Source organism: Pongo abelii, chromosome 7 (assembly GCF_028885655.2).
Source record: "Pongo abelii isolate AG06213 chromosome 7, NHGRI_mPonAbe1-v2.0_pri, whole genome shotgun sequence".
Lineage (NCBI taxonomy): Eukaryota > Metazoa > Chordata > Mammalia > Primates > Hominidae > Pongo > Pongo abelii.
This window is the reverse complement of record NC_071992.2, coordinates 25,537,736-25,552,251: the sequence shown is the minus strand read 5'-3', so window position 1 is coordinate 25,552,251 and position 14,516 is coordinate 25,537,736. Positions and strand designations below refer to the sequence as shown.

The following is a 14,516-nucleotide window of genomic DNA, read 5'->3' as shown; positions in this document are numbered from 1 at the left end:
GGTTCAGGGCCGGGCGCGGTGGCTCACGCCTGTAATCCCAGCACTTTGGGAGGCTGAGGCGGCAGATTACGAGGTCAGGAGTTTGAGACTAGCCTGGCCAACATGGTGAAACCCCGTCTCTACTAAAAATACGAAAATTAGCCAGGCGTGGTGGCGGACACCTGTAATCTCAGCTACTCGGGAGGCTGAGGCAGGAGAATTGCTTGAAACCGAAAAGGCGGAGGTTGCAGTGAGCCAAGATCGTGCCACTGCACTCCAGCCTGGGCAAAAGAGCGAAACTCCTTCTCAAAAAAAAAAAAAAAAATCAATAAATAGTGTACAAATTCCGTCTGATTGTGAAAGGTAACACAACGCATGGGAATCATTTAAAAGTCTGTCTTCTATGCAAGAATGCAAGTAGGATAAGAGGGCTGAGACCTCTCATTTTCTCAGTATTCCCAGAGCTTGGGCAGAGCTGGCCCATGGTAAGCGCTTAAAACACTCTGTGGACCTGAATGAAGCAAAGCGGATCAATCACACCCCTAGCACGGCCGTCTCCATCTCACCTAAGAACAGAGGTGATCACGATGTCTCCATTCCTGAGTAAGGGACACACACACACACACACACGCACACACACACACACCTCCCCGCACCACGCTGTGGGGGCTGCACGGAGTCCTGCCTAAGAGTCTCTGGACTCTCTGGCTTTTCTGCTCTCGCCGCCCCTCCTAGATTCCTCCCCGGCTCTCCTGGGCGCCAGCGCTTAGGCAGGTGGCCCGTCGCTCGCGCCTCTGTTGCACTGCGAGGCAGCCGCTAATGCGCCTCCAATTGAACCGGAATGGGCGAGACTCGAGGTACCGGTTCCACTCTCGGCGGGCGGGCAGCTTTCAATGCTCCTGGCGCTGAAGGAGGAGGAAGGAGGGACTCCAGTCCCCTCCGAGAGGTGACCGAGAGAGGGCGAGACCCAAGAGAGCGAAGAAGCTGAAACCAGAACGCAGGACACTGCAAATTCCCGCCGCGTGGCGCGGTGCTGCAGAAAGACAGCCTTGCTCCCTGCAGGGGTTGGGCGAGCGCGACAGGGACCCCTATCCCCAGGTCTGCGCCGGGAGCGCGCATCCTGAGCCGAAACGACCCTTTCCGTAACAAGGACTCGCTACGCTGGGGAGCCTGCTCTTGGGAAGGGGAGGGTAAATGCTCCGCAGACCCGGACTCCGGTCGAATGGAGATGTTTCCATCCCTCGAGAGGGGTTAGAAAGCATTTTCACGTACAAAAATCTCATTTCATCCTCGCAGCAAGCCAGGAAGGGCAAGGCTGGGACCTAGGGCTACGATTTGAACTCAAGGCTTCTGACGCCAAGTCCCCCACAAGTTGTCCTTTCTCAAGGCTGGGGACCTAGGGCTACGATTTGAACTCAAGGCTTCCGACGCCAAGTCCCCTACAAGGTGTCTTTTCTTCTACGACTTAGGTAGAGCGCGACTGTCTGCCACGAAAGTCTATCACTTGTCTATCACCAAGTGATAAGTCGCTGGAAGGTTTCTGGCGTTAGGTTTCTACCCTGAGTCGCCCTACTTCCCCCCTCCAGCACTTGGAAGACGAGAACCCAGCGAGTCGTCAGTATCCCCTGGAAGGACGAGGCGGAGCTCCTACCGCGTAAATATTCTAAGTTCAGGGTCTCTTGTGGGTGCCCGGTGATGATTGTAAACACCCGTAGACCAGGCACTCGCCTGCACCTCCGGGAAAAAAATACGATAATACTGTTTTTCTAGGAAGCCCTGGAATGGCGTGTCTTACGAGCATTAAAATATTTGACTCATTGATGTTTCTTCTACATATGTATCCTGGGAAAATAATAGAAAATATTGACAAGGATGAAAATTAAAGGCACAAAATAAAGTCTTATTTACAGTGATGGAAAAAAAGATATTATCTAAAAATACAAACACAGTCTACTACGGTCTATCCATAACATGAAATAGTAGATTCCTATTTTAAATTATACTTGTTTAAAAAATTCTAAAGATGAACTGGGCATGCTTATGATGTAAATTTAAACATATACAAACATATATACCCTATGAGCTCACAGATACAGAAATAAAGAGGAGGTCCACTAAAATGTTGTCTCTGGGTGGGTATTTTCTTTTAACTTTTCTTCACTTTTTCCAAGGTGCGCATGATAACTTTTATCAGGAAAAAAAATCCAAATAAATGTATGGGTCATCAGAAGATTTTGAGATCTCTAAGAGCAAAGGATGTATATTTCAAAAATAAAGAAAGACAGGGTAAATTGTCTTGGTTTAGAGGCCTGTCCGGTCTTGCCATTTGATAAACTATCTGGGCCACCTCTCTGATCTGGACTCCTCGCTGAACAAAAAAAAAAAAAAAAAAAGAAGAAGAAGAAGCTGGAAACATTTGGGTATAGATTTGATGTGAAGATTAAATGTTACCATGTATAAGAAGTCATTACTTTGTACCTGAATGATCAAATGTGCTGAAATTTTGCATAAATCTTTGTGTGCAATTTTGCATCCATTAGCCTGGGGAGATGAGTTGGGTTTATCTGAATTTCAGGAGATAATCATATTCAAACAGCTGTTGTAACGCCGAATTCACGTAAGTAGGTTTAAGAAGCATTTGAGGCCAGCGCGGTGGCTCACACCTGCAATCCCAGCACTTTGGGAGGCCGAGGTGGGCACATTGCTTGAGCCCAGGAGTTCAACACCAGCCTAAGCAACATGGCGAAACCCCGGCTCTACAATAAATAAATAAATAAATAAATAGCCAGGCTTAGTGGCTGCATCTGTGGTCCCAGCTACTCAGGAGGCTGAGGTGGGAGGGTCACTGAGTCCGGGTCGAGGCTGCAGCGAGCCATGATCCGGCCACTGCATTCCAGCCTGGGAGACAGAGAGAGACACTGTATCAAAAAAAAAAAAAAAAAAAAAAAAAGGAAGAAAGAGAAAGAAAGAAAGGAGGGAGGGAGGGAGGGAAAGGAAGGAAAGAAAAACAAAAAGAAACATTTGATCTGAGATCCCCAAAAGAACTCTAATGAGATCCCATTGTGATTAAAACATAATTTTTAAACCCGCTTCGCTTCAGTGCTGGAACTGCTGACACCAAATCACGTTTCCCTGATCCAGGAGTAGTAACAGCAGGGGCTGGATCTGTTGGCGCTATCTCCATGTTGGTAACGTTTGTGCCACACTGCGCCATTTACTCGGTGCCCGCCGTAACCGAGGGCCTTTTCTGGAGATCTAATGCGAGTCAAATCTTCCCAGCCCTTCGGCGGGCGCCGCATTTATACGCGCACACAAGCTGGCACGCTCCAGGCAATCCGCTTTAAGGAGGATAAAGGAGAGGAAGAAAAGGAATGTGGGGACGCCAAGGGCGACGGGAGCCCACTCCCCGCCCCCCGCCTCTGACCACTTTGCCCGGGCCGCAGCGATTGCCTTCCCGTCTCCCCCACCATTCGCGGAGCCCTTTAAGAGGTCGAGGGCTCCCCACATGTAGCCCCCACACCCATTCCTCGGTCCTGGGGCTGAGACGCTGCTCCTAGGAAGCGGCGGGTCGGGACTCCGCAGACCTGGATTCGGTTCATAGAGAGAGGTTTCCATCTCAATATAGGCCCTGGCGGGTCAAGACTCACTTCGACTCTGCGGTCCGGCCTCTGCGCACGTAAGATCCCAGCGCACACCTCAAATCCCGCGGGTCCCAGCTGTCTCTATCTTAGCTTTCCTCCGCCATAAGAATGCAGAGTTGAGCTAAGACCAGGCTGGATGGACCGGATCGGGTTGCACAGCAAGGACTCCACCTCCAATCCCCGCATGTCCACTAGGAGGGTACCCGTGGACCCTAGGTTGACCTCAGAAGCTCCCGCTAGTACCGTATTGACGGAGATCCAAGCCGCGGGCAGCACTGTCTCTCCACGTTTTCTTTGCTTTGAGAACCGTCAATACGAACCAAACCTCCCAGGAAGGCGACTGGGGACTGGAGAGGATTAGACGGGCGCGGGAAGAAAGCGCTGGGGGAGGAAGGTGCAGGGCTAGCACGTGGTTTCTGCGAGAACCAATGGGGGGCTACGGTCTCGTCACCCGGCCCTGGACCTGGGCCCACCGGCATGGCCCAGAGGAAGGCGCTGTCTGGGACGCTGGGAGTCTGTCCCAGAGCTTGGGTCTGTCTGCGGGGCCTACAGCGACAAGACGGGAAGCTCAGGGTGCCGCTCCTCACCGGGACCTCCTCGGCCCCGCCCCATCCGCCTTCGGGATGCTGCTAAGCCCAGTCACCTCCACCCCCTTCTTGGTCAAGGACATACTGAGACTGGAGCGCGAGCGGAGCTGCCCCGCGGCTTCACCAAATCCGAGGGTGCGGAAGAGCCCGGAAAACTTTCAGTACCTGAGAATGGACCCAGAGCCGCGAGGGTCAGAGGTTCACAACGCTGGTGGCGGCGACGGTGACAGAAAGCTGGACGGTTCGGAGCCTCCTGGGGGTCCCTGTGAGGCAGTCTTGGAGATGGACGCGGAACGGATGGGGGAGCCACGTGAGTAAGCGCTCAAGTCTTGCCTCCTACGGGGTGAATGTGAGGGGGGAGGGCGTGATCCATGGGTGCATGGGGAAAAGACGCCTCCTATCTCCTGGGTTCGAGACTGTCTCTCCATTTTCTCTCACTTGAGGAGTCCACAAAAGGCCTCTCGAATCCCATTCCCACCCTCTCCGGACACCCAGTGTGCTTCACACACCCCTAACGAAATTAAGGCCCTGAATCTTAAGGATTCACTTTTCCCAAATCCGCTCCTCTGATTCCCACAAACGCATCGCTCCCACTAGCAGCCACAGTGCCCAGAACCTCCACCTTCTCATCTCCACAGCGAAACCCTCCGCAGTGTTTCAGCCGTGCCAGTCACCACCGCCCTTCCCTACCATCACCTGGTGTCTCTCCACCCCCAAACCATTTGCAAAAGCGTGTGGCCATCAAAGCAGTGGAACCCTCGTGGCTCTGAGGTCACTCCTAACAGGGCCCTTTCTTGCTGGCCTGGTCGGGGCCCCCCCATTCCTTCTCATGGATTTTTCTTCTGGAAGACGGAAGGTGGGGACCGGGTGGCGATTGAGTCTCCCGAAGTGGAAGGCCCCGTTGGCGCAGGATTCTCCGCGTCAGGGAGAATGTTAAAGGCTGCCAGGGTTTTCTCTGCCCAGGGACACGGTTCTGGCCGAGTCCTGTCGCCTGAATCCGAAGGCGCATCCGTTCGCGCCGGGCTGCGAGGCCCACGCACCTGTGTCCAGCCCGCTGGAAGGGAAGGGGCTGGCGGGGAGTTGTGTTGCGTCGATCCGGAGGCTTCGGCTGGAGAAGTCCGACATTCCAAGGGATGAAAACGCCACTTTTTCTCTCCAAACCTTAGCACCTCGCTCGGCATTCTCAACGCAGGGGCCCAGAGTAGCGCCGGGCAAGGCAGGCCTCCTCTGCCAGACTGTGCCATGGCGCCTCCATTCAAGGTGCAAACGAACGAAATAAATCAAGGGGCTAGATCGGAGTTATTTACCGGCTTGCAGGCCGGCTACTCACTAACTCCAGAAGCCTAAGAACATTATCTGCTCTGTCCGCGAAGAAGCTGGTAGGTTTTCTGCAGCGGATTCTAAACTCCCTCGGCGCCGCTCAGCCAACTCGGCGATCACTTCGGCTCTGCTGACAAAGGATCACGTTCCTTCGACCACCACAGTCGCCTCGCAGCCCATGGTATTCGCGGCGCCTTCCTTCTCCCGCTGGAAACCAAATCCTGGGAGCGTCTCTTCTGCGGCAGCAATGGACGCGGCCGAGGAGGGACCCGAGGCCGGCTCCAGGAACTGAGCCCAAGGTCGGGGTAGCGATCCGGACAAGGAAGGCACCTTCGGTGGGCTTCATGCCCTCCTCCATCGCAGCCAACCACCTTGCCCTCAAGAACTCCAGGATTGTGAACAGGAGGGCGCAGGGTGCTGGCGCGCCCTGCGGTGCTGTGCAGCCCCAGGGCCTGCATGATCTGTGACTTTCAAATGGGGTCCTCCTTGCTCTGCAGCCTGGCTGAAGGTCAGTTGTTACCTTTCGATGTACTAAGAAAACAAACCCTCCTCAGGATTTTTCCTCTTTACAAGGGGAGATGGCCTCAGTTTATCTGGGCACAGGCGTCTCTGAAGGAAGTTGTTCTCTCCTCAAACTTTAAATACCAAACAGCTCCATCCCCCCCAGGAGATTGTGCCAGTGCCTTGGGTATTAGGAGTCTGGTTCCAATCGCACTGGCTCATTTAGAGTCCTGTCCCGTCTTGCCATGAACTTGCACCCCCTCCATGCTCCTGGTTTTCTCCTGGCGTGAGATCCCATGAAAACTCAGCATTTCCCTTCGATCCACCCTTGGGGTAAAACAGGGCTTAAGCCCAGACAGGAGAGAAGTGAGAAGGGAGGAAAACGCTGCATCTTGGTGGGCACAGTCTCAGCTGTAGGGGTCACTCTGGGTGAAAGGAAGACTTCAGGGTGAAGCCCACAACACCTGCTTGCCAGAAAGACCCCAAAGGAGGGAGAGGCTACTTTTTAAGAAGCCAAATGTGGACCTCAACTTTATGCATCTCTCAAAGAGAACCTCAGTTTCTGAGCCAAAAGTCAGGAGCCAATAAATATTTTGTTTTCATCATATATTGTTAATTTGGATTACAAAGCATCACATCCAAGAAAGCAGGGATGCTTCCCTGGTGTTGGTGCAGTGCTGCATCAAAAAGACAAGAGTGTGCACAAAAGTGTGGTGAACGTAGGAGACACTCAATGTTCCCGCTCCTGGACTTAGAGCCGAGTTCCCTGCAGTGCGCTTGGGGCTGCGAAGGAAAATGAGGCAGACAGGAGCCTCCTGAGAGCCTGTCACCGAGTTTGCGCCTTCTTGACACCCAGGCTTCTGTCTGTTTTTCCTTCCTTTCCTCCTCCCTCTCCTCCTCCTCCCTCTCCTTCTCCTTCTCTCTCTACTTCCAAGGAGGGTCCAAAGTCCAATCTGATAGACACCTCCACTTACACTTGTTCCTCACAGCGAAGGTTTACCATGAACACACATTCTTTTTTTTTTTTTTTTTTTTTTTTGAGACGGAGTCACGCTCTGTCACTCAGGCTGGAGTGCAGTGGCGCGATCTCGGCTCACTGCAAGCTCCGCCTCCCGGGTTCACGCCATTCTTCCGCCTCAGCCTCCCGAGTAGCTGGGACTACAGAAGCCCGCCACCACGCCGGCTAATGTTTTGTATTTTTAGTAGAGACGGGGTTTCACCGTGTTAGCCAGGATGGTCTCGATCTCCTGACCTCGTGATCCGCCCTTCTCGGCCTCCCAAAGTGCTGGGATTACAAGCGTGAGCCACTGCGCCCGGCCCATGCACACACATTCTAAGAAGGAAATGGAGCTGCCTTAATTCTATCTAGAGTCTACCTTTTGGAAAAGGACGCACACAACGGGGACCATAAGGTGTCAAAATTTATGTTCCAGCAGTAACATATAAAAGTGACAGAGCTTGGAGGGAAAAAAACATTGAGACAGTCCTGGGACAGGGTACGTCCTGGGACAGGGCTCGTGGGCAGTAGGAGGGAGAAGGGGGCTGCGCAGAGTGAAGGCTGCCAGGGAGAGGAAAGTCTTGAAAACTAAGTAGAAACTGCTCAGGTGAGCCTTAGGCTGGGCGCTGATGTGTCCCTTCCTGTGCTTTTAGAGCCCGGCCTGAGCGCGGCCTCGCCCCTCCGCGGCGGGACCAGGGTGCCAGAGCGCGGCGTTGGCAACAGCGGCGACAGCGTGCGGGGTGGCCGCTCGGAGCAGCCTAAGGCGCGGCAACGACGGAAGCCGCGCGTGCTCTTTTCGCAGGCTCAGGTGCTGGCCCTGGAGCGGCGGTTCAAGCAGCAGCGGTACCTGTCAGCGCCCGAGCGCGAGCACCTGGCCAGCGCGCTGCAGCTCACGTCCACGCAGGTCAAGATCTGGTTCCAGAACCGACGCTACAAATGCAAGAGACAGCGCCAGGACAAGTCGCTGGAACTGGCCGGCCACCCTCTAACGCCGCGCCGAGTGGCGGTGCCCGTCCTGGTGCGCGATGGCAAGCCCTGCCTGGGCCCCGGGCCCGGCGCACCTGCCTTCCCCAGCCCCTATGGTGCCGCAGTGTCGCCCTATTCTTGCTACGGAGGCTACACCGGAGCACCCTACGGCGCAGGCTACGGCAGCTGCTACGCGGGCGCGCTCTCGGGTCCTGCGCCACACACACCACTGGCCAGCGCGGGCTTCGGACACGGTGGCCAGAATGCCACCCCGCAGGGCCATCTGGCAGCCACGCTGCAGGGTGTCAGGGCCTGGTGAGGCTCCTCGGCTTGACTCTGCCCACCAGGGCCAGATGCTCGTTCCCCTCCCCTCCGCCCGCAGGTCGCGACAAGAAGGAGGGGACGCGGCGCTGGAAGGAAGCGGCTACCCAACGGCGCTTCTTTCCGGAGCGATCTCTGAAACTGCGATCTGCACCACAGTCACCCAGTTAAAGGCCCCGCCTGGGACGTTCTTCCCCCAAAAGGCGACCCCTCCACCGGTCACCCACCAAGCAACACGGGGACTGAAGAACACCAAGGCTGGCTGGCAGTTTGGGGTGTGGGAGCAGTACTAAGGCGCGTGACTTTTGGGGCTTCAACCCCAGAGGCCCGAGAGGCTCTTGTATCTGTACGCAGCAGCCCCGGGGCATCGGGGGAGAATGGAGATGGTGATCTAGCGGGCCTACCATCCTCCAATTAATGACAGCTGTTGGGGAAGAAAGACAAGAGGACGGGAGGGCGGGAAGGGGTCTGAAGAGCTGGGAACTTGAAGATCCGGGAAGTTCACGAAGAGGAACCTGCTTTGAGCCTCTTCCTTTGGGATTTAAACATCCCCACAAGGCCGCGCCCCTGGGGACTCCGTTAATCCAGAGGAGCGCTCTTTTCTGGCCAGGACTGCTCTCCTGGAAGTAGGCTCTACATTCCGGTCCCTTTCCCTGTTGTGCATTTTATCTCTTTGTACAGCACAGCACCTCCAATAAATATACTAAATAGGAGTGCATGTGGTTGCGTGTGTGGAGGCCGTTAGAACATATATTCGCCATTACCTTGAAACAATTTCGAATTAAAGTAAAAATGAAGCCCAGATGTGCTAGGAGAACAAAACCAATTCAGTCTTGGAGGTAGGTTTCCTAATTTCTTCCCTAACTCTCCTCTCGCCCTCTTTGTAGGTTTTCTTTGGAGCATCAGCAGTTTCTAAGTTTTGAGCCAGGAAAAGATCAAGTGCCCCAAAGTCCTAAAAAGATGGGTAGAAAGCCTGACCTTTAGGCTTTCTAAAATTGTGACATTTTGACATCTTCACCCCTAACGTATCTGAGGTCATGCAAATTCAAGAATGAAAACAAACTCATTTTACTCATAGGGACATGGGATCAAATAGAAAATGTGTGTTTGCCAAGACAGATATTATAGAAAATTTAGTAGGAAAATATGGCTTTTTTTTCTCCCCTTGGATTGCATTTTTAGATAATAAAAATTCTAATTGTTCATCCCGCAGGACTACTGACTTCTTGAACGTTAAATTCTTGTATTTGATAAATTCCCATGTTTAATTCAAATGTACTACCCCTGAATTTTCTCATTTCGAATATGGCCTGGTTGTTTTACTAAAGTGAGAAGCAGACTGCTTGAGGGTATGTAAACTATACCTGACCGTTGATAGCTTTCATCCCTTAGAGTGTATTTGTTTAAGCTTAAAAAAAAAAAAGTAGTGGTTAATTTTTTTACTATCATTTTCTTACATTTTCTCTCCTTTGGGTTTTTTGCCACTTCTCTCTTTAATTTCTTTTTTTCCGTTTATTTATTTATTTATTGGGCTGGGGTATTTATTTATTGAGCCTGCTCTATTGCCCAGGCTGGAGTGTAATGGCATGGTACAATCCTAGCTCACTGTAGCTTACACCTCCCAAGCTTGAACCATCTCCCCACCTCAGCCTTTCAAGCAGCTGAGACTATAGGTGCATGCCAACACACCCAGCTACTTTTTTAAATTTTGTATATAGAGAGGGTCTCCCTGTGATGCCCAGACTGGCTCAAGTGATCCTCCTGCCTCAGCTTCTCCAAGTGTTGGGATTACAGATGTGAGTCACCTAGCCGAGCCCAGCCCTCATTTCTCCAGGCTCACTGCCAATAAAAGTGTGTTCAGAAACACTTCACAGTATCTTCCAATTATAGTGTTGTGCCCCTGGGATTGAAAAGTGGATATCCCTATTTTAAATTTGGGAATATCGGTGAGTCAACTTGGTCAACAAAACTGAGAAAAAAGGTGGAGATTACAATGAAAATCTCCACCATGAGAGAATTGTCATAGAGTGCCACCACTCTTCTTTCACTTGGGAGGCCATTCCTTACAAGAGGAGAGGTCTCACCCTTGGACACCAGCCTTAGACCAATGACAGGTGAGCTGCAGTCCAACGCTGCCACTGAGTTATACATAATCTGCCCAGCCCGCAATGGTTAAGTGAGATTTATTAAACTTTTCTATTATCAGATTCTAAAATGCTGTATGTTAATTTGTTTAAAATCCTCCGGGTAAGGTCCCTACCCCAGAAATATAGGTCACTGTAGTATGGATTGAGAAGTACTTGGCACAGAGTAGGAAATTAATAAATGTTATTTCCTTCATCCTCTCACCCTCTTCTAACATAGAATAGTAGCAGAAGAAGCAGGTACTAGATATGTGATGTTTTGAATAACCTTGTCTCCAGAGTTAGGGCGAGTGAAAGACTCCCATGTCTTCTCTACACCTTTGTGACCACAGGGAGAAGTACAGGAAAATCAGGGATGGTTGGGTCAAGGCTCACGGTGAAGGGGGAAAGAAAGGGGCTCAGTTTAATCATCAGGAACTCAAGCATTGCTGAACATTCCTGGTAGGGACACAAGAAAAAAATAAGATTTGGCTGCCACCCTTAAGGAATGTATTTTCTAATTGGGAAAGCAAAGACCAACATGAGGAAGGTGTCTAAAAATACAAGGTGGTATATGCTGCATGTCAAATAGGACAGACATTAAGCTCACTCTAGAGAGAAAGAAAATGTGGCCCAAGCTGGGGTGCTTAGAGAAGGCTATATGGAGGATGGGGGTTAATCCTGGTGATTAGCAGGGGAATGACACTGTTTACTGGGAAAGGTTCCAGGAAAGCTCTAGGACTTTGGAATGGAGAAAAGAAATGGGTATATGCCAAAGCCAGAGCTATATTTTATAGTAGTTTGAGATACAATTCAAGTGAGCTTCTGGGACTTTGTAAACTGCACTCGGCTGGCTGAAGGGGTTTGGGAGGTGGGAAGGGGTGTCAGTTACACACCCAAGATCCTTTAGATATTCCATTTGCCTGCCACATTTTTTGTTATGCTCCCTAGATTGCTGAGGCATCTATAACTGTCTGGCAAAAAGAAAAAAAAAACTATAACAAAAACCTTGTCCATGTGCAATCCACATGGCTTTTCCTTCAGACCACAGCAAGGAAGTTTGAGATTCACATGACAGCAAAGATTTCATTCCTAAAGGAAAGGAGAGTGAAGGAAAAATTCTCTTCCCCCATCTCCCCACTCTCTGCCTGTCAAGATCACTTTAAAACGCATCACTCTCCCAGCTCATCAAGCCCACCCCCAGCTGCCTGTCTTCCGTCTCCGTAATCTCTCCTCTGCACTGAAAGCTGCCCCTTTTTGTGTGTCTCTTACCGACAACTGCTTATCCTCTGCAGAGCTTTTACCAGGGAGCCGCTCTGTAAGCAATCAGCCTCTTATCTCCATCGTTCACTCCGGTCACCTCTTAATGTTCACAAGTTCCCCAAATGGGAAGTAATTGACCTCTAAGCAAAACAAAAAAGCTCTCAGAGAAATAGCAGAGGTTCCTTTCCTGACTGTCCCAGGGCTAGGGGTCTCACCTAGGCCAGGTGGATAAGTCAATAAAGTTGCAGACTTCCTGGCTCCCTGTCTTTCCCTTCCCATCCCAGCCCCACTCCAAGCCAGCTCCATCCTGATACCATCTGCAAGTCAGATGGAGTCTAATTCTAGATCACAGACTTGCCGGATTCCTGGTATTTATTTTTCATAATGTTGTCATTATTATGATTAACGAAATCATTATTATGGTTTGAGGAAGGCATATTTAAATCTTTTAAAATTCCATTTGAAAAGTGTTTACAACCCTCAATGTTTCTGCCAGCTCTTTATTATTTTATTGGCTCACCAACTGGCCCTTTTTCTTTTTCACAAAACGAGGGAATTCTCAGGCTTCAAAGCTGTGCTCCTCCCTTCCCTTCCCTTCCCCTAATGAAGAGTCCAGAGACATAGAGAAGGTAGAGGAACCTGACTTTGGAGTCCTTTCATTCTAGTCCCAGTTTCACTAAGAACATGCTCTGTGACCTTGAGTAAGCCTCCTAACCTCTCTGGACTTCATTCTCTGCACCTATACAATTGAGGAGATGGATCTCTGAGGCTACTATTCTAATTTGGGGTGGCTCCCTATTGATTTCAGATGCCTTTAATTTTTTAAAATTATGAGATACATCACAGACCCAGAAGACTACATAAAACATATGTACAGTTTAAACAATGCCTGTAAAGTGAGCACAGATGGAAGTCCCACTCAAAGCAAGAAACATGGGATGCCAGCTCCCCAGCAGCCCTTCTTCCCACACCCCTCCTAGAATGCCAACCCTTTCCGCCTCCTCCTCTCAAAGGAGGTACCAGCTACTGTGACTTCTCTTTAATAGTAATAAATAATAAACAGGCTTCTCTTTATGGATTTACCAGTCTTCTCTTTTTGTATTTACCCATATGGACACATCTCTTAACAAATATGGTTTAATTTTGCTGGATTTTGAATGTTCTATAGGTAGAATCATACTACATATATCTTTTTCCTTTTTCCTTTTTTTTTTATTTGACACAGGATCTCACTCTGGTTGGAGTACAGTGGTGTAATCATAACTCACTGCAGCCTTGAACTCCTGGGCTCAAGAAATCTTCCTGCTTCAGTCTCCCAGGTACCTGGGACTACAGGCACACACCACTGCACCTGACTAATTTTTGAAAAATTAAATATTTTTTTAGAGACAGAGACTGGCTATATCGCCCAGGCTGATCTTGAACTCCTGGCATCAAGCGATCCTCCTGCCTCAGCCTCCCAAAGTGCTGGGATTACAGGCAGGAGTGACTGCACCCAGCTGTGTATGTATTCTTTCATGACTTGCTTCTTTTATTTAATTTGGTGTTTGTGAGATTTGTTCATGCTGTTGTGTACAGCTTCTGTTAGCTCATTTTCATTGCTACTCTGTGTTCCATTAAATGCCTATACCTCAATGTATGTATTTATTGAAAATGTAGGGAGTTTCCAACTGCAGATAGTAACAGATTTCTGTTAGTGGTACCCTGTCTCACAGGTACAGCTGGATTCCATAGCTGGAATATGTCCTGGGCTGTCGTGCACTTTTGTGACTTGCTGGCAAGCATCCATCCTCTGATAGATGTATATTTTATATAACAAATAGTAGCCTTGCACTGGCATATCCTTTGAACTACGGTATGATTTTATTCTGTACTTACCATCCATACAAGGCAGAATATATTACTACTCCCATCCAGAGTCAGAGTCTAAGGGTCAGAAAGGTGACAGCAACACTGTGAGTTAGTGATGGAACTGGAAATAGACCCTGGGCTCCCTGTCCTTTCACCCCGGGTTCCTTCCACTGAATACTCCACAAGGCATTCTTGTCTTCATACAAATCACAGGACTATTGAGTGACACTTTCTTTCTGTGCTGAGTGAAAAATGCATGAGAGGTAGGAGGCCTTTGGAAAGCATGAAGAAGGAAGAGCTATAAAGCAAGATGCCAGAAAGGGTGGGAAGGGAAGGGAGAGATACAACTGCATCTTCCGATGCCTGTGGGTGCGAAGACCCTGGCTTCTGCATTCCCTTTGCCTAGTTCAGTCCACATTTTCCTCTGTGCCTTGAAGCCCTGGGGACACTGATGCAAGCTTTTAAAGGCCAGCTCTTCAGAGTGGGGAGCATTCCCCTGACTGTTTCTCCTCCTCAGTTCCACCTCCCCCCACAGTGGGGAGAGGGCTTCCTAGGAAGTCGATCTGCCTCCCTCCCTGACCCTCTGTTTAGACTGTCTAGCAACCCCCACACAATCCAAAAGAAAGATGTGGTCTTAGTGACATAGTCCAGATTCCACTGTAAGAAAAGCAAAGATATGCCCAGCAGCCCTGAGCACAAACCTCAGAGTGCTTTGGACTCTGTCCCTGTGGAACTGTCCTTGTAAGCTGGTCTCAGTTAAGCCTGCCTCCTTCCCATTCATGCGACAGTGACTCCTGCTTACTCCCATCACCAGTCCAGTTCAAATGCCTGAAATTTGAGGGCACAGGATTGAAATCCTAAGTGAGGACTTTAGTGGTCCAAAGGGGATCTTTTCCTTGCACAGCTCCCCTATCCAGGCCATTGCAGAGCCCTCTGGTGCCTCACCTAGACATTCCTGGTAGAGAGC

General features: G+C 50.3%; 1 protein-coding gene across 1 annotated transcript; it reads left to right on the top strand.

Moving 5' to 3' along the window:
- Positions 1-4,085: 4,085 nt before the first annotated feature.
- On the top strand, positions 4,086-9,024 carry NKX2-6 (NK2 homeobox 6). Its single transcript, XM_002818909.3, has 2 exons — positions 4,086-4,517; positions 7,679-9,024. Exons 1-2 carry the CDS (start codon positions 4,244-4,246, stop codon positions 8,308-8,310), a joined length of 906 nt encoding a protein of 301 aa, XP_002818955.2. The 5' UTR covers positions 4,086-4,243; the 3' UTR covers positions 8,311-9,024.
- Positions 9,025-14,516: the final 5,492 nt, after the last annotated feature.

Bases quoted from the DNA above. Each gene is read 5' to 3' on its own strand.
- NKX2-6 (XM_002818909.3), top strand. From the start codon at position 4,244: ATGCTGCTAAGCCCAGTCACCTCCACCCCCTTCTTGGTCAAGGACATA. The intron at 4,518-7,678 runs GTGAGTAAGCGC...CTGTGCTTTTAG, and splicing joins GGAACGGATGGGGGAGCCAC to AGCCCGGCCTGAGCGCGGCC.